Source organism: Pan troglodytes, chromosome 2 (genome assembly GCF_028858775.2).
Source record: "Pan troglodytes isolate AG18354 chromosome 2, NHGRI_mPanTro3-v2.0_pri, whole genome shotgun sequence".
In the NCBI taxonomy this organism is placed as follows: Eukaryota; Metazoa; Chordata; class Mammalia; order Primates; family Hominidae; genus Pan; species Pan troglodytes.
Window position 1 is genome coordinate 52,498,778 of NC_086015.1, and position 19,672 is coordinate 52,518,449.

At 49.4% G+C, this 19,672-nt stretch overlaps 1 protein-coding gene across 7 annotated transcripts in view; it reads right to left on the reverse strand.

Annotated features, from left to right (window-relative positions):
* The window catches only part of SHISA5 (shisa family member 5), a 36,706-nt gene that overhangs the window by 1,842 nt on the left and 15,192 nt on the right, over positions 1 to 19,672 (reverse strand). For 6 of the 7 annotated variants that reach the window (XM_063805111.1, XM_009445325.3, XM_063805108.1 and 3 more), the window contains 2 exon segments: positions 9,490 to 9,570; positions 10 to 125 (listed from right to left, as the gene is read on the reverse strand). In XM_063805111.1, the coding sequence (XP_063661181.1) occupies positions 10 to 125; positions 9,490 to 9,570 (197 nt within the window). 7 annotated transcript variants of the gene reach the window in all.

Below are 19,672 nucleotides of genomic sequence, written 5' to 3' on the forward strand. Positions count from 1 at the left end.
CACGCTTACGACGTGGTCGGCGGCACGTCTTGTAAAGGCAGCAGCAGGAGCAGGTGAAGCAGATGATGATAGTGACGACAGACAGCACAAAGATGGTCAGGCCAACGGCCAAGGTCGCTCCGAACCTGCCAAAGAGCTAGACGTGACCCGGGGCACCTCGCCCCTCCCCAGACCAGCATCCACACTCCACCCCTTCCCAAGGCATGCCCCTCTTGCCAGAAGGGGTCTGGGCAATACAGTTATAGCTACTTCCTTGTCGGGTGGCCTGCACCTGTTTCAATCTGTTTCCTCTTGTGTAAACTGGGGTATATGTGAGTCTCTGTAACTGTCTCTCCTTGGGTCTCCCCCGCTTGTCCCACCCTCAGAGTCATGGGAGGAAGCTCTTCAAGTCCCACGCCACACACATACATCTATCTTGTCCACCTCACAACCAACTGATCAGCAGATGGGTATAGGGCACATGCCACAAGCCAGGCACTGTGATTTGAGTCAAAAAACTTAACAGTGGGCAAGACAGCCAGCCCTGGCCTCTGGGAGCCCACAGTCCAGTGTAGGAGGCAGACAGTGAAGATAACATGGCTCACAAAGCACAGGGTGAAGACAGAGAGAAGCCCTAGGAGGGCAGAGGCCAGTGTGGCCAGAACAGGAGGCCCCCATTGTTCCCCTGCACTCCACGACAGCCCCAGGGCAGGGAGGCTGGCCCCTGAGTGATAAGGACAGTTGCCTCTGCCTGCAAGCTTGCTGTGTGCCAAGCACCGTGCCAGGGGTCACACACACCCCTGGGTCCCCCACCTCTGACCTGCATGGCCACTTCCACAGGTGAGAGGGCCAAGAGCCAAGGGGAGGACACAGAGGCCTGGAGGCAGGAGGCCAGAGGGCCTGCCCTTTGAGAAAGTAGGCCCTGGGCTGGGAAGCTCACCAAAATTGACTTCTAGGAGGGGGCAGTGGCTCATGCCTGTAATCTCAGCACTTTGGGAGGCCGAGGAGGGCGGATCACCTGAGGTGAGGTGTTCGAGACCAGCCTGGCCAACATGGTGAAACCCTGTCTCTACTAAAAATACAAAAATTAGTCGGGCACGGTGGCGGGTGCCTGTAATCCCAGCTACTTGGGAGGCTGAGGCAGGAGAATCGCTTGAACCCGAGAGGCAGAGGTTGCAGTCAGCCAAGATCACGCCATTGCACTCCAGCCTGGAGACAGGAACAAAACTCTGTCTCAAAAATGAAAGAAAAAAAAAAACACCTGACTTCCAAATGCAGACAGAGCCCCTTACTAGCCACCCTGCCGTGTTTGCAGAGGCCAAGCTTCATTCTTTTTCTTTTTTAATTTATTTTTTGAGACGGGGTCTCACTCTGTTGCCCAGGCTGGAGTGCAGTGATGTGATCACAGTTCACTGCAGCCTCCACCTCCCAGGCTCAAGTGATTCTCCCACCTCAGCCTCCCCAGTAGCTGGAACCACAGGCATGCACTACCACATTTATTTTTGCAGAGACAGGGGTCTCACTATGTTACCTAACTGGTTTCCAACTCCTGGCCTCAAGCAATCTTCCCTCCTCAGCCTCTCAAAGTGCTGAGATTAAAACTGTCGCGTGGCCAGGGTGCGGTGACTCATGCCTGTAATCCCAGCACTTTGGGAGGCCGAGATGGGCGGATCACAAGGTTAGCAGTTTGAGACCAGCTTGGTCAACATGGTGAAACCCCGTCTCTACTAAAAATACAAAAATTAGCCGGTTGTGGTGGCGCACGCCTGTAGTCCCAACTACTCAGGAGGCTGAGGCAGGAGAATCGCTTGAACCCAGGAGGTGGAGGTTGTAGTGAGCCAAGATCGCACCACTGCACTCCAGCCTGGGGGACAGAGTGAGACTCTGTCTCAAAAAAAAAAAAAAAAAAAAAAAAACTGTCAGCCTTACATTTTGTACTGGATGATAAAAGATTTTAAAAAATAAAAAACGGTTGGGTGCGGTGGCTCACACCTGTAATCCCAGTACTTTGGGAGGCCAAGGCAGGTGGATCACCTGAGGTCTGGAATTCGAGAAAGTATAAAAAAAATTAGCCGGACATGATGGTGGGTGCTTGCAATCCCAGCTACTTGGGAGGCTAAGGCAGGAGAATCTCTTGAACCCAAGGAGGCAGAGATTGCAGTGAGCCAAGATCACACCATTGCACTCCAGCCTAGGCAACAAAAGCGAAACTCCATCTCAAAAAAGTAAATAAATAAAAAATAAAAATAAAAAACTGGCCAGGCGCGGTGGCAACACTTCTAGAGGCCGAAGTGGGCGGATCGCTTGAGGTCAGGAGTTCTAGACTACCCTGGCTAACATGGTAAAACCCTGTCTCTACTAAAAATACAAAAATTATCAGGGCGTAGTGGCGCAAGACTGTAGTCCCAGCTACTCAGGAAGCTGAGGCAGGAGAATCGCTTGAACCAAGGAGGGAGGTTGCAGTGAGCTAAGATTGTGCCACTGCACTCCAGCCTGAGCAACAGTGGGAGACTCTGTCTCAAAAAATTAAAAAATAAAATAAATAGGCCAGGCGCAGTGGTTCATGCCTGTAATCCTAACACTTTGGGAGGCCGAGGCAGGCGGATCGCCTGAGGTCAGGAATTTGAGACCAGCCTGGGCAACATAGTGAAACCCCATCTCTACTAAAATACAAAAAAAAAAGAATTAGCCGGGCGTGGTGGCACGTGCCTGTGGTCCCAGCTACTGGGGAGGCTGAGGCAGAAGAATCACGTGAACCCATGAGGCGGACATTGCAGTGAGCCGAGATCGCGCCACTGCACTCCTGCCTGGGTGACAGAGCGAGACTCTGTCTCCAAAAAAATAAAAAATAATAAGTTTTTTTTAAAAGGTGTCAGCCACCATGCCCAACCCAAGCTTTATTCCAACAAAAGGCAAATGCTTGGTAACTGCATCAAACACATCCAAAAACTCTAGGAGCTTTGTTAGCTGTAGGGCATCCCCCAGCAGCCTCTGCCCAACAGAGGCCCAAGGAGGGTGTGTGGGTCCCACCCTACCCCGCCCTGGGGCTGCACAACTTCAGCAGGGCCCCACAGCACAGCCCAGGGACAGAGCTAAAGACTCCAGGCTCAAAAGCACCCCTCAGGACTCTCAAAGCAGGAGCCATCAGCCCCAGGCCGTCCAGGACAAGGCCCTAAAACAGGACCAGCAGACTACAGGTGTCTTCCGGCCCAACCAGAGGCAGGAATGGAGAAACGCACACACATTCACACGCCATCAATGACACGCGACTGCAAGGCCGTTATCATCCCTCCAGAGATCTCTCAGTGTCTGTCTCTCACACACGCAGCATGGCGCCCAAGCTCACCCCATGTTAGCCTCTGCCTTCACCCAGAGGCCTCCTGTACCCCTGGGCTTCCCCTCTTCCCATCGTGGGCCACTCAGTTTCAATTTCCTCCGCTTTTGGAGAAAAAGAAAGCAAATCTCCTCCAGATGACGTCAGCCACAGGAAGCACAGACGCGAAGCCCCGTTCCACCCTCTTAAAGACACAGGATGGCCCCGCCCAGCAGCGGGCTAGCAGCCAAGGAGCCAAGGGGCGGGGGCCGGGGAGGAGGGGAAGCAGAGGTGCCCCATTTGCCTCCCAGAGCTGCCTCCCTGAGCCAAGCCTGCAGGGCCTGACCTCGGAATGCAGCCTGGCCACTAGGGGGTCTAAGAGCCACCCCAGCCTCAGTGGGCCCCAACCACACTCTAGCTCAGCAGCACCCCCACCCCCACTTCCACCTAACCCACCGGCCCTGTTCCACCAGCCTCCAGGAGGAGCTTCTGCATCCATCTAGGCCCAGAGGGCGACCCTGGGGCCCTGGCTGACACACATGCAAGGAGCAAAGTCCAGCCTGTCCCTTCAGCTCCTCCTCTCCCACCAGCACTCTCTCCAATCTGTCTCCCCATGTTCTCCCGGCCACCCTACTGGGGCCACCATGCAAGGTCCATCATGTCACCACCTGCTCAAACGCCGGCTATGGCTCCTGTAGCTCTTGCGATTACAAAGGAATTTGCTTTATAATTACATGTTAAACTGAGTGTGTCTGTGCTTTCCTGTGTATGTATTATAGTTGACAATAAAAGAAGAAAAGAGGCCATGTGCAGTGGCTCACACCTGCAATCCCAGCACTTTGGGAGGCTGAGGCTTTTGGGAAGCTTGAGCCCAGGAGTTCGAGACCAGCCTGGGCAACATGGCAAAACTCCTTCTTTACCTACCAAAAAATACAAAAATTAGCCAGGCTTGGTGGCACGCACCTGTAATCCCAGCTACTCAGGAGGCTTTCTCCAGCCTGGGAGACTAAGTGAGAATCTGTCTCAAAAAAAAAAAAAAAAAGAAGAGGAAGAAAAGAAAAATCTGGGCTTTGTCTCACCAGACAGTGAAATTTACAATAAAGGAAATTTTATTATTTTTTTTTTTGAGGCAGGGTCTCACTCTGTTGCCCAGGCTGGAGTGCAGTGGCACGATCACAGCTCACTGCAGCCTCAAACTCCCAGGCTCAAGTGATCCTCCCACCTCAGTCCCCCAAGTAGCTGGAACCACAGGCATGCACCACCACACTCGGCTATTTTTTTATTTTTTGTAGAGACAGGGTCTCACTGTGTTGCCCAGGCTAATTTTTAATCTTTAATTAAAATTTTATTTTTTAATTTATTTTTTTTTTTTTTTTTGAGACAGAGTCTTTCTCTGTCACCCAGGCTGGAGTGCAATGGTGCAATCTCAGCCCACTGCAGCCTCCGCCTCCCCAGGTTCAAGTGATTCTCGTGCCTCAGCCTCCCGAGAAGCTGGGACTACAGGTGCGCGCCACCACACCTGGCTAATTTGTGTATTTTTAGTAGAGATGGGGTTTCACCATGTTGGCCAGGCTGGTCTCGAACTCCCGACCTCAGGTGATCTGCCCACCTTGGCCTCCCAAAGTGCTGGGATTACAGGCCTGAGCCACCATGCCTGGCCTTTAATTAAAATTTTAAATAAAATAAAACTCCCTATTAGGCCCACAAAGCCATGTGTGGTCTGGAACTGCCCCCTCTCCTTCAACCTCTGTGCTGAGTCCCATCCCCCTCCTTTCAGCTTTGAAAGCACCATGCTGTGTCCTGCTCAAGGCCTTTGCACATGCAGATACTCCTGCCAGCTCAGCCCTTTCCTCCTTTCATCTCAGCCACACCTAACTCATTCCTGCTCACCCCTCAGGCCTCAGGTCACTTCCCCAGGAGCACCTTCCCCACCTTGCAGAAGAGGCCAGGCCCCTCAGCACATGCCCGCACGGAATTAAATTCCTTTCTACTTCAGTTCATAAACACACACTCTAATTGTGTGTGAGCATTTGATCAACTATGTCTTGCCCCTGCTTTGTACCATTATCATCCAATACAGCTTTCGGCCACCACTGTATTTCCAGTGCCTAGCATATAGTGAGTGCTCAATAAAAAAAAAATTTTTGCATAATGTTGTGAATTAATCAATAAATATTGGACAGGTAAATGAATAAATTCACTCAGAGACCCCACCCAGGCACGGTGACCTTAGAAAACCAAGCAACATTCAAGGGGTGGTTGCAGAGCGGGGCTAGGGTACAAGGCCACACGTGGCTACAGTACCAATGGAACTACGCCTCCGAGAGGAAGGAATGGGGTCTCCCAAGGCTGGGGCCAAGCTCAAAAGGCAGAGTCGGCTCAAGCAGGAGGGAGCAGAAGGCAGAGGGGCAGCCACCCCGGCAGGGAGTTTGGGCAGGATTGTAGGGTCTGGGGAGAACTGGGCGGCCTCCAAGAAATGGAAGACTCCAAACCTTAGACAGTGAACAGGCTGGCTCTGGACCTGGGATACCCGCACCCCAACCCTGGTGTCAGCAAGGCCCCAGACAGGCTTGAGGGCCTGAGAACCACAGAAAGGACGCTTTGAGGGCTGGGAGGTAGCACCGGGGCTGTGGCCACACCTCGCCTAATGGGCCTCTCTCCCTTTCCCCTGCACTGTGGCAGTGGAGTCACAGCAGAGGGTCAGTGGTGGCCTCCTTGGGGTCTGCAGCCAGAGCTTCTGCCATTCGATGCTTAGAAACCCAACAGTCTTGCCCGACAGTCCTGTGAGTGCAAGGAGCTGGGAAGAGGACATGACAGTAGGATTCAAAACAACCAGGAGACTATCTGGGGAGTGAATAAGGCAAGAATGGCTGGAGCCACTCACCATTAAACAGAGATTCACTTGCCAAAGTCTAGGGGGCAGAAGACCTGGGCCAACCCTGAGCCCACAAATAGGGCCACACTATAACCCCTGCCATGGGTGGCATCCTCCTGCGGCAGGGGTTCTGGGCCAGGCAGATGTGGGCTCCAGCCTGCTGCCTCATGCCTAGGGAACTCAAAAAGTAGCCCAGGTCGGGCACAGTGGCTCAGCCTGTAATCCCAGCATTTTGGGAGGCTGAGGCGGGCAGATCACAAGGTCAGGAGCTCGAGACCAGTCTGGCCAACATGGTGAAACCCCATCTCTACTAAAAATACAAAAATTAGCCGGGCATGGTGGCCGGCACCTGTAATCCCAGCTACTCAGGAAGCTGAGGCAGGAGAATTGCTTGAACCCAGGAGGCGGAGGTTGCAGTGAGCAGAGATTGTGCCACTGCACTCCAGCCTGGGCAACAGGAGAGAAACTCCATCTCAAAAAAAAAAAAAAAAAAAAAAAAAAAGTAGCCCAGAGGGAGATAGCCAGAGGCAAGGGTCCCAAAATAAGGAGAGGAGGAGGGGTCAGTGGCAGAGAGTGGGGCAGAGCTGGGGTGGGGCTCCTGGCCTGGGGTCTTTCCCCTGCCTGGCTTCTCCTGAGCTCCTGGCCATGGCCTCGACAGCAGGGGCCAGGCCCTCAACAAGGAGCCAACTCTCCAGTGGACAAACAGTGCCCTTGGCCAAGTAGGCAGCACATGGATGCCCAGCAGAGGATGTCTCCTTGGGACCCAGACAGGCAGCCACCTGAGAGAGTTCAAAAGAGAGGAGTCACTGATGACCCTGTCCCCCTCCCCTCCTCCCAGCACCCACTTCTTTGGCTCCTGCACCTTTATAAAGCAGGTCCTAGGCATGAGCTGGGGCTCAGAACAAAGCAGAGGACAAGAGATGACATGAGGCGTGGGAGGGGGAGCATCACTCCAGTCACCTGCTCTTCTCGATGCATGGGCAAAATAGCCTGGGGCAGGAGGCAGCAGGGCACGCCAAGCACACAGCACACGAGGCCCAGTGCTATGCACACCACGGCGGCAGCTGGGCTAACAGAACAGGTCCCACATGCACACCTTGGGGAGTCAGAGGTGCCTCTGAGCTGGCCCCAGTCACCTCCCTGCTGCCACAACCCCAGGAAGCCACTCCTCCTCCTATGCCACTCTGGGAGCTTGTTCCGCACTGTCTCCTCCTTGCTGTCCCAGCTCAAATCTATAACATTGAGAAAAAAAAAAAAAAAAGAAACAGAACAACCCTTCACATGGATTCTCCAACTCCTGTTTTTTGTTGTTGCAACCTCTGCCTCCTGGGTTCAAGTGATTCTCCTGCCTCAGCCTACAGAGTAGCTGGAATTACAGGCACCCACCAACATGCCCAGCTAATTTTTGTTATTTTTAGTAGAGACAGGGTTTCACCATGTTGGCCAGGCTGGTCTTGAACTCCTGGCCTCAGGTGATCTGTCCACCTCAGCCTCCCAAAGTGCTGGGATTATAAGCATTAGCCACCACGCCCAGCCTCCCTTTTAAAAACAAAAAACAAAAAACACGGGGTCGCCCAGGCTGGAGTGCAGGGATTATTCCCAGGCAGGATCATACCTCACTGTAGCCCTGAACTCCCGGCCTACAGCGATCCTCCTGCCTCAGCCTCCCAAGTAGCTGGGACTACAGGAGTGTGGCACTGTGCCCAGCTTCAATGCCTGTCTTACTCCTCATCCATTCACAGCTAAAACTCTCCAAGGAGTTGCCTGCAACCAGCATACAATTTCCAACTGCTCTTCAATCTGCTCCACTGCCTCGCTCTTGCCCAGGGTGCCATGGACTCCGTGGTGTGAAATCTCCATTCCACAGCGCACTTCACCACAAGCCTGCCCTCCTCCAGCGTCCAGCCCCTGCTCCTTCCCACTCCCTCCACACCCTGCCTTGCGGGAGCTGCTGAATGTAAGTCTCCATCCTCACCTCTCACCACCAAGCTCTGGCTCTCTCTGGCTCTCTCTGGCTCTCTCTGGCCTCCAGCGCCTCTGGCCAGGAAGCCGCCTGAGGCCACCTCCTACAGAAACGACTTCCCACCTCCCACACCCACCCCATCTGCTCTTTCCATCTTCCACAGAGCAGCCAGTGTGGTCTTCCTAAAACTCCATTCAGTCCCCAGCGCTCCCAGAACCCTCTGTGATGCCCACTGTCCTCAGGACAAGGCCCACTCCTTGACTGCCTCCAGGCCCACACAGGCTGGGCATAGGCATCTCCCACGGGGCCATCTGAAAGCCCACAATCCTGGGCCTCAGGGCAGGACAGCCGCTCCTGGGCTCCTGGACGTGGAGGGGAAGGCCTGTAGAGATCTCAGGCTCCAACCAGCCCTGAGGTGTTGAGGAGGGGCACAGCTGCACTTCTTCCCCTCCTCCACGCACAGGAGCCCTGCCCTGATTCTGCTGTAGCCAGTGAGGCCCCACACCTGCCTGGGCCTACAGGATGGGATGGGGCAAAACAAGAACCCAAGCCCCCGACTCAGGCCCAGAGCCCAAGGTCTCTTCCTCCAAAAGGGAAACCCTGCCCTCCTGGGCAGACCTTTTCTTTAAGCAGCTTCTAGATCCACCAGGGAAGAGGGGAGACAGCAAGTGGAACAGACCCAGCCAGGAAAGCCCGCCCTAGTGGCTGCACACCCATTCCACCTCCAGGAAGATGTCACAACTCCTGTTACGGTGGCAATAACACAGGCCGGAGCCCAGCCAAGGGGACTGGGGTTTGGGGGCTGGGGTTGCTCCTTGGTTCCCTGAGAGTCCTAACACAGTAACCATGACCCATAAAGCTTCACACAGGAACTGTGGCATCATTGGTTGTCCCAGGACCTCTCCCCACCGTTATCACCCCATTACCATGTGCTTGCCAGCACCACCATCACCCCATCACCATCACCATTGTCACCAATGCCCAATCACAATATACCCGCCCCCATCTACCATCATCGCATGCCCACTACAGCCCCTTCTCTGTCACTCCTGCCCCCATCGGGACCCATCAGTCATCTGCTGACTCAACCCAGCATCTAGGTCAATGTACCCCGGACCCCTGACCCTTCAATTGTCAACCCCCGACCACAGTCGCCCACATCCCCACCACCCCAGCACACTAATGAAGACACCTTCACAGCATAAGGAGCAAGTGTCCTTGTGGTCAGATATGGTGACAGTTTCTTGGGCTCCACCCCAATGACCAAATCATCCCAGTCCCCCAGATGCACGCTGGCCCCCCTGAGCCCTCTTGTCACCTTTGCCAGGAAGATGCACCCAGCCAGCAGGCTTTACTTACCCTGACATGGGGTCGTTGTAGCCAGGGCGAAACCTCAGCGCCGAGCCCAGCTGCTCCACCGGCTCTACACTGGCAGGCACGCTGCAAACAGGAAACCTTGTGATTAGCACAATGAAGCCCCACCGAGCGCCAGCACAAACACTACCTTAGGGCACCACAAAACGTGCACAGAAGCTACTATGAACCGGTGGCTTCAATGGCCTTCCAGAGGTGGACTCTGCCCACACCGGGATCTCATAGCACAAAGCCACACATCCTCTCAGGTGTCCACCAGACTGTCTCCAGGAGAGAACATATGTTAGGCCACAAAACAAGTCTCAGCAGATTTTAGAAGACAGATACCATACAAAGGATCTTCTCTGACCACAACAGGATGAAGTTACAAATCAGTAACTACATTGCCACAAAGTTTATTATAATTTTTTTTTGTTTTTGAGATGGAGTCTTCCTCTGTCACCTAGGCTGGAGTGCAGAGGCGCGATCTTGGCTCACTGCAACCTCCGCCTCCCAGGTTCAAGCGATTCTCCTGCCTCACCCTGCTGGGTAGCTGGGATTACAGGCACCCGCCACCATGCGCAGCTAATTTTTGTATTTTTAGTAGAGACAGTGTTTCACCATATTGGCCAGGCTGGTCTCGAACTCCTGACCTCGTGATCTGCCCGCCTTGGCCTCCCAAAGTGCTGGGATTACAGGCGTTAGCCACCACACCTGGCCTACATTTCCACAAAGTTGTTTTTTTTTTTGAGACAGAGTCTTGCTCTCTCGCCCAGGCTGGAGTGCGGTGGCGCGATCTCGGCTCACTGCAAGCTCCGCCTCCCGGCTTCACACCGTTCTCCTGCCTCAGCCTCCTGAGTAGCTGGGTCTACAGGCGCCCACAACTACGCCCGGCTAATTTTTTGTATTTTTAGTAGAGACAAGGTTTCACCGTGTTAGCCAAGATGGTCTCGATCTCCTGACCTCGTGATCCACCTGCCTTGGCCTCCCAAAGTGCTGGGATTACAGGCGTGAGCCACCACGCCTGGCCTCCACAGAGTTTTTTTAAAAAGTACTAAAAAACAACAACAACAAAAAACTCCTACCTTGGGAAACTAAGAAGGTACAAAAAAAAAAAGCAAAATAAAACCAAAACTCTTGATTTGTATTGTGTTAAATAAGAACTCATAAAGGATACTTACCTGGCAGGGGAGAAGATACCATGATCACGAAGAAGTAATAAAGGAAATTAACAAGTATGTAGAACTAAATGATGAAAATACATCAAAATTCGTGAAACACAGATAAAATAGTTCTTAGAGGGAGATTTGTATCTTTAATAGAATTTATCAAGAAATGGGGGAGCCGAGGAGGGTGGATCTCAAGGTCAGGAGTTTGAGACTAGCCTGTCCAGGATGGTGAAACCCCATCTCTACTAAAAATACAAAAATTAGCCGGGCTCAGTGGCATGCACCTGTAATCCCAGTTACTCGGGAGGCTGAGGCAGGAGAATCGCTTGAACCCAGGAGGCGGAGGTTGCAGTAAGCTCAGATCACGTCACTGCACTCAAGCCTAGGTGACAGAGCAAGACTCAAATGTCAAAAATAATAATAATTTATCAGGAAACAGGAATGGTTAAAAATAAATGATATGGGCCAGGGGAAGTGACTCATGCCTGTAATCCCAGTGCTTTGAGAGACCGAGGCAGGCAGATCACCTGAGGTCAGGAGTTCGAGACCAGCCTGGCCAATATGGTAAAACCCTGTCTCTATTAAAAATACAAAAATTAGCCTGGCGTGGTGGCGGGCACCTGTAATCCCAGCTACTCTGGAGGCTGAGGGAGGAGAATTGCTTCGACCCAGGTGGTGCAGGGGGCAGTGAGCCGAGATCACACCATTGCAATCCAGCCTGGGCGACAAGAGCGAGACTCCATCTTGAAAAATAATAAGAATAAATACATAAATAAATAAATAAGATGATATTAAACTCAAGATGAGCTGGGCGTGGTGGCTCACGCCTGTAATCCCAGCATTTTGGGAGGCCAAGGTGGGTGGATCACGAGGTCAGGAGTTCAAGACCAGCCTGGCCAAGATGGTGAAACCCTGTCTCTACTAAAAATACAAAAAATTAGCTGGGTGTGGTGGCAGGCGCCTGTAATCCCAGCTACTCGGGAGGCTGAGGCAGAGAACTGCTTGAACCCGGGAGGTGGAGGTTGCAGTGAGCCAAGATCGTGCCACTGCACTCCAGCCTTGGCAACAGACCAAGACTCTGTCTCAAAAAAATAAAATAAAATAAAATAAACTCAAGATGATTTCTTTAAAAGTAATGGAAAATGTGGCCAGGTTGGTGGCTCATGCCTGTAATAACAGCACTTTGGGAGGCTGAGGAGGGCGGATCACGAGATCAGGAGTTCGAGACCAGCCTGGACAACGTGGCAAAACCCCATCTCTACTAAAACTACAAAAATGAGCCTGGTGTGGTGGTGGCCGCCTGTAATCCGCTACTCGGGAGGCTGAGGCAGGAGAATTGTTTGAACCTGGGAGGTGGAGGTTGCTGTGAGCCAAGATCATGCCATTGCACTCCAGCCTGGGTGAAAAGAGCAAGACTGTCTCGGCCGGGTGCAGTGGCTCACGCCTATAATCCCGGCACTTTGGGAGGCCGAGGCGGGTGGATCACAAGGTCAGGAGATCGAGACCATCCTGGCTAACACAGTGAAACCCTGTCTCTACTAAAAATACAAAAAAAATTAGCCGGGCGTGGTGGCGGGCACCTGTAGTCACAGCTACTCGGGAGGCTGAGGCAGGAGAATGGTGTGAACCCGGGAGGCAGAGGTTGCAGTGAGCCGAGATCATGCCACTGCACTCCAGCCTGGGGGACAGAGTGAGACTCCGTCTCACAAAAAAGAAAAAAAAAAAGACTCTGTCTCAAAAAAAAAAAAAAAAAGTAATGGAAAACCCAAAAAACAAGGAAGAAATTAATAAAGGTAAGTGCAAAAATAAACCAGAATAGCCATAGAGAATAATAGAGAAGATTAGCAAACCAAAGCTAATAGACTTCTGACAAGACTAACCACGAAAAAGGAGGGCAGCCAAGTGCAATAGTACACACCTGTGGTCCCAGCTACTCAGGAGGCTTAGGTGGGAGGATCACTTGAGCCCAGGAGTTCCAGGCTGCAGTGAGCTGTGATCACGCCACTGCACTCCAGCCTGGGCGACAGACTGAGACCCTGTCTCGAAAACAATAAATACATAAAATAACATAATAACATTATTTGGATTCCGATTTGGACAAACCATCTGTGAAAAGGCATTTTGGAAACTAGTGGAGGCAACTGAACACAGTATTGAAAGCTATCAGTGAATTACTGTTAATTGTGCCAAATATGATAGTGGTTATGTTGCCCTTATATTGGAAGGGAAATAGTTGTATTTGCCTTCAAGGACCTCATTTTTAGCAATGAAAACTCACTTTTTTTTTTTTTTTGAGACAGAGTCTCGTCTCTTGTCGCCCAGGCTGGAGTGCGGTGGTGCAATCTCGGCTCACTGCAACCTCTGCCTCCCAGGTTCAAGTGATTCTCCTGCCTCAGCCTCCTGAGTAGCTGGGATTACAGGCATGTGCCACACACCCGGCTAATTTTTGTATTTTTAGTAGAGATGGGGTTTCACCATGTTAGTCAGGCTGGACTCGAACTCCTGACCTTGTGATCCACCCATCTCGGCCTCCCAAAATTCTAGGATTACAGGTGTGAGCCACCGTGCCCGGCCTTTTTCTCTTTGAGACAGGGTCTCATCTGTCACCCAGGCTGGAATGCAGTGGTGTGATCACAGCTCACTGCAGCTATGACCTCCCGGGCTCAAGTGATCCTCCCACCTCGGCCTCCCAAGTAGCTGGGACTACAGGCACATGCCATCCCACCTAGCTAATTTTTTTTTTTTTTTAATTGATCATTCTTGGGTGTTTCTCGCAGAGGGGGATTTGGCAGGGTCATAGGACAATAGTGGAGGGAAGGTCAGCAGATAAACAAGTGAACAAAGGTCTCTAGTTTTCCTAGGCAGAGGACCCTGCGGCCTTCAGCAGTGTTTGTGTCCCTGGGTACTTGAGATTAGGGAGTGGTGATGACTCTTAAGGAGCATGCTGCCTTCAAGCATCTGTTTAACAAAGCACATCTTGCACCGCCCTTAATCCATTTAACCCTGAGTGGACACAGCACATGTTTCAGAGAGCACAGGGTTGGGGGTAAGGTCATAGATCAACAGGATCCCAAGGCAGAAGAATTTTTCTTAGTACAGAACAAAATGAAAGGTCTCCCATGTCTACTTCTCAATCTTTTCCCCACCTTTCCCCCTTTTCTATCCCACAAAACCGCCATTGTCATCTTGGCCCGTTCTCAATGAGCTGTTGGGTACACCTCCCAGACGGGGTGGTGGCCGGGCAGAGGGGCTCCTCACTTCCCAGTAGGGGCGGCCGGGCAGAGGCGCCCCTCGCCTCCCGGACGGGGTGGCTGGCCGGGCAGGGGGCTGAACCCCCCCACCTCCCTCCCGGACGGGGCGGCTGGCCGGGTGGGGGGCTGACCCCACCTAGCTAATTTTTTGAATTTTTTGTAGACATAAGGTCTCACTATATTGCCCAGGTTGGTCTGAAACTCCTGGACTCAAGTGATCCTCCTGCCTCAGCCTCCCAAAGTGCTGGGATTACAGGTGTGAGCCACTGCACCCAGCCAAATACTAATATTTAAGAAGAACTTTTTATGATGTCTGGGATTTGCTTTAAAATAATTCAGAAAAAGAAAAGTGGTGGGACGTATATAGCACAATGGTGTCAGAGTATTGGTAACGGGAAGTGGGTGATGGATGCATTGAGTTATATTGTTCTCTCTGCTTTTGTACTTATTTGAAACTTTCCAAAATTAGATGTAAAACAAAATAAAATGTAAAAGCGTTATAAACAATTATACCCTAATACACTTGGAGGAAAACCAGTAAAGCTGAGGAGAAAATATTTTTTAAGAAATCTGTGGGCTGGGTGCGGTGGCTCATGCCTGTAATCCCTACACTTTGGGAAGCCGAGGCAGGCGGATCACCTAAGGTCAGGAGTTTGAGACCAGCCTGGCCAACATGGTGAAACCCTGTCTCTACTAAAAATACAAAAATTAGCGGGGCGTGGTGGCACCTGCCTGTAATTCCAGCTACTCGGGAGGCGGAGACAGGAGAATTGCTTGAACCCAGGAGGCGGAGGTTGCAGTGAGCCGAGATTGTGCTACTCCAGCCTGGGCGACAGAGCGAGACTCTGTCTCAAAACAAAAAAAAAAGAAGGCCAGGCACAGTGGCTCATGCCTGTAATCCCAGCACTTTGGGAGGCCAAGGCAGGCAGATCACCTGAGGTCAGGAGTTTGAGACTGGCCTGGCCAACATGGTGAAACCCCATCCCTACTAAAAATACAAAAAATTAGCCAGGCGTGGTGGCAGGTGCCTGTAGCCCCAGCTACTCAGGAGGCTGAGGCAGGAGAATCGCTTGAACCCAGAAGGCAGAGGTTGCAGTGAGCCGAGATGGCGCCACTGCACTCCAGCCTGGGCAATGAGAGCAAAACTCCTTCTCAAAAAAAGAAATCTGAGGCCAAGTGCAATGGCTCGTGCCTACAGGCATGTAGTACTTTGGGAGGCCGAGGCTAGAGAATCGCTTGAGCACAGGAGTCAAAACCAGACTGAGCAACATGGTGAGACCCCTTCTCTACAAAAAATACAAAAGTTGGCTGGGCATGTGGTCCCAGTTACTCAACAGGCTGAGGCAGGAGGATCACTTGAGTGAGGCAGAGGCTGCAGTGAGCCGTAATCATGCCACTACACTTCAGCCTGGGGGACAGAGCAAGACTCAGTCTCAAAAAAACGAAAAGAAATAAAGAAAAGAAACCAGTGTGAGACCGGGCACGGTGGCTCACGTCTGTAATCCCAGCACTTTGGGAGGCCAAGGCGGGTGGATCACCTGAGGTCAGGAGTTCAAGACCAGCCTGACCAACATGGAGAAACCCCGTCTCTACTAAAAATACAAAATTAGCCAAGGGTGGTGGTGCATGCCTGTAATCCCAGCTACTAGGGAGGCTGAGGCAGGAGAATCGCTTGAACCTGGGAGGTGGAGGTTGCAGTGAGCCAAGATCGTGCCATTGCACTTGTTGCCCAGCATGGGCAACAAGAGCAAAACTCCATCTCAAAAAATATATATTTTTATATATATATTAAATATATATATTATATATATAATAAATATATTATATATAATATATATTATATATTTAATATAAGATAATATAAGAATATGTATTTATATAATATATAGATATTATATATAAGTATATATTATATTTATATATAAAATCTATATATAATATATATATACATATAAAAGAAATCAGTGTGAAAGCTTCAGAGAGCAATGGAAAGAATGTGAAGCTGATATGAGTGGTGGTGAGGCTGGGGACAAAGATCCAGAGATGAGCCTGACAGCTGAGGTCCTTTTTCTCCTTGGAGCATTAGCCACTTTCAGAAAGGCAGCTGAGAGGCTGAGCAGCACTTCTGGAAGCTTCAGGAGACCAAGGTGACAGGGCTTAGATCCAGAGCCCACCAGGTGAGGTGGCCCTGATGACCCCCATTCACTTAGGCTGGGACCCGAAAAGCTGTACCTTAAAAGGAAGGGAGAGACTGAGTAGACGGCTCAGCCTCTAATCATTTCAGTCTCTACAACTAGACCAGGTGATCTGAGAACGCTAGAGTTACTGCCAGAAGCAACCTAAATCCTCCCTGGAGAAAGTCCTGAGCTCCAAATTTCTATAATCAATTTTGCAAATGTGATGTTAGGCACACAATCAAAAATGTTCAGAAACACTAGGAGACCAGACAGTATGAATAGAAAACAGCAGAAAAAACTGACAATAGAAAATAGATTATAGATTACATATATTATATACTATATATAGATTATATATATTATTATATATTATATACTATATATAATATATTATATATAATGTATAATATATATTATATATTATATATATTTATAATATATTTATAATTATATAATATATATTATATATTTATAATTATATAATATATATTATATATTTATAATTATATAACATATAATATATATTATATATATTTATGATTATATAATATATTATATATATTTATAATTATATATTACATATTATATAGATTATAGATTTTATATATTATATATTATATATAGATTATATATAGATTATAATAGATTATAAGCTCACGCCTATAATCCCAGCACTTTGGGAGGCGGAGGCGGGTGGATCACCTGAGGTCAGGAGTTTGAGACCAGCTTGGTCAACATGGTGAAACCCTGTCTCTACTAAAAATAAAAATAAAATAAAATAAAATAAAAATTAGCCAGGCATGGTGGCGCATGCCTGTAATCCCTGTAATGCCTGTACTCGGGAGGCTGAGACAAGAGAATCACTTGAACCCGGGAGGTGGAGGTTACAGTGAGCCGAGACTGAGCCACTGCACGCCAGCCTGGGTGACAGAGACAAGACTCCATCTCAAAAAAAAAAAAAAAGAAAGAAAAGAAAAGAAAAGAAAAACCCACAGGTGGCCAGGTGTGGTGGCTCATGCCTATAATCCTAGCACTCTGGGAGGCCAAGTTGGAAGGATTGCTTAAGCCCAGCAGTTCAAGACCAGCCTGGGCAACATAGGGAGATCCCATCAGTATTAAAAAAATATAATAATATCCATAGGCGCACACACACACACGCACACGCACACACACACACACACTCCCACACACTCCCACACAGATGCGCCTGCCAAGAGTTTTCTAAAACTGAAATTTAACAAATTCCATATACCAATTTGAGGGGAATCAATATCTTTAAAATATGGTCTTCCAATTCATGAGCCCTGTCTATGCCTCCATTTATTTAGGGCTATGATTTTTTGTAATAATGTTTTATGTATTTTATAGTTTATATAGTTACATAGTTTATATGCTTTATGAACATACAGTTTATACGTTTTAATGTTTATAGTTTGTATGTTTATATGTTTTATAAATACACAGTTTGTATGTTTTACAGTTTATGGTTCATAGTTTTCTGTGTAGAAATTTTGTCTTTCCTAGGTATTTGATGTTTTTGATGCTATTGGAAACGTCTTTTGAAATTATATTTTTAATTAGAAGTTTAATAGATTTTTTTACTATACTGACCTTGTATGTCTCACACACACAAAAAAAGAAATACCAGCTGGGCGCAGTGGCTCACATCTGTAATCCCAGCACTTTGGGAGGCCAAGGTGGGTGAATCACCTGAGGTAAGGAGTTCAAGGCCAGCCTGGCCAACATAGCAAAACCCTGTCTACTAAAAATACCAAAAAAATTATCTGGGCATGGTGGCACATGCCTGTAACCCAAGTTACTTGGGAGGCTGAGGTAGGAGAATCGCTTGAACCTGGGAGGCAGAGGTTGCAGTGAGCCAAGATCATGCCACTGCACTCCAGCCTGGGCAACAGAGTGAGACTCCGTCTCAAAAAACCAAACCAAACCAAACCAAAACAAAAGAAGTACCCATGGGGGATATTTCTTTAGATGTTAAACAAAACAAAATTTAAAAGCATTATAAACAATTATACCCTAATACATTTGAAGGAAAACCAGTGAAGCTAAGGAGAAAAATTTGCCTTAAAATACTGAAATTATCAGACACTGACATTAGAATAACAACATATACACTGTTTAAAGATTACACAGTGAGATTAAAGGAAAAAAGAGCTTAAAGAGATTAAACAAAAGATTGAGCAATTCAGAGGAAAACTTGAAATATATGGGATATTTAGTGTTGAAGGAGCAGCTTGGATCCTCTTGACTGCTTTTTTGTGTGTGTGTGTGTGTGTGTGTGTGAGACAGAGTCTTGCTTGTAGCCCAATCTCGGCTCAATGCAAGCTCTGCCTCCTGGGTTCACGCCATTCTCCTCCCTTAGCCTCCCGAGTAGCTGGGACTACAGGTGCCCACCACCATGCCCGGCTAACTTTTTGTATTTTTAGTAGAGATGGGGTTTCACCATGTTAGCCAGGATGGTCTTGATCTCCTGATCTCATGATCCGCCTACCTTGGCCTCCCAAAGTGCTGGGATTACAGGCGTGAGCCACCGCACCCGGCCAACTGCTTATAGTAAAATGTGAAAAGGCCGGGCGCGGTGGCTCACGCCTGTAATCCCAGCACTTTGGGAGGCCAAGGTGGGCAGATCACCTGATGTCGGGAGTTCAAGACCAGCCTGGCCAACATGGAGAAACCCCGTCTCTACTAAAAACACAAAATTAGCCGTGCGTGGTGGCACATGCCTGTAATCCCAGCTACTAGGGAGGCTGAGGCAGCAGAATCGCTTGAACCCGGGAGGTGGAGGTTGCGGTGAGCTGAGCTCATGCCATTGCACTCCAGCCTGGGCAACAAGAGCGAAACTCCGTCTCAAAAAAAAAAAAAAAAAAAGTGAAAAAAGAGAAATGAATTGTTAGGCAAAAAAAGAACTAGAATTTAAAAATTTGGACAATTCTCAGCCTATCCATACTGTAAATACTAAGAGAGTAGTCCAAAAACTGCGAGGTAAGGAGATTAGAATGAGTATGAATCACAGACCTAATCAGTCACCCTAGCACCTGCCAGAGGGGAGAAAGGGGATGAAGTGAAGGAAGGCTGTCGGACATCTAAGATCCTACAGGACTGGGCCATAGAGCAAGCTTGTCCAACCTGTGGCCAGCGGCCCACATTCAGGCCAGGATGGCTTTGAATGTGGCCCAACACAAATTCTTAAACTTTCTTAAAACATTATGAGATTTTTTTTTTTTTTTTTTTTTGCTCATCAGCTATCATTAGTGTGTTTTATGTGTGGCCCAAGACAATTTTCTTCTTCCAAAGTGGCCCAGAGAAGGCAAAAGATTGGACACCCCTGCTACAGCTATTTTTTTATTTTTTTATTTTTTAGCCAGAGTCTCACTCTGTCACCCAAGCTGGAATGCAGTGGCATGATCTCAGCTCACTGCAAGCTCTGCCTCCCGGGTTCACACCATTCCTGCCTCAGTCTCCCGAGTAGCTGGGACTACAGGCGCCCGCCACCATGCCTGGCTAACTTTTTGTATTTTCTTTAGCAGAGATGGGGTTTCACCATGTTGGCCAGGATGGTCTCGATCTCCTGACC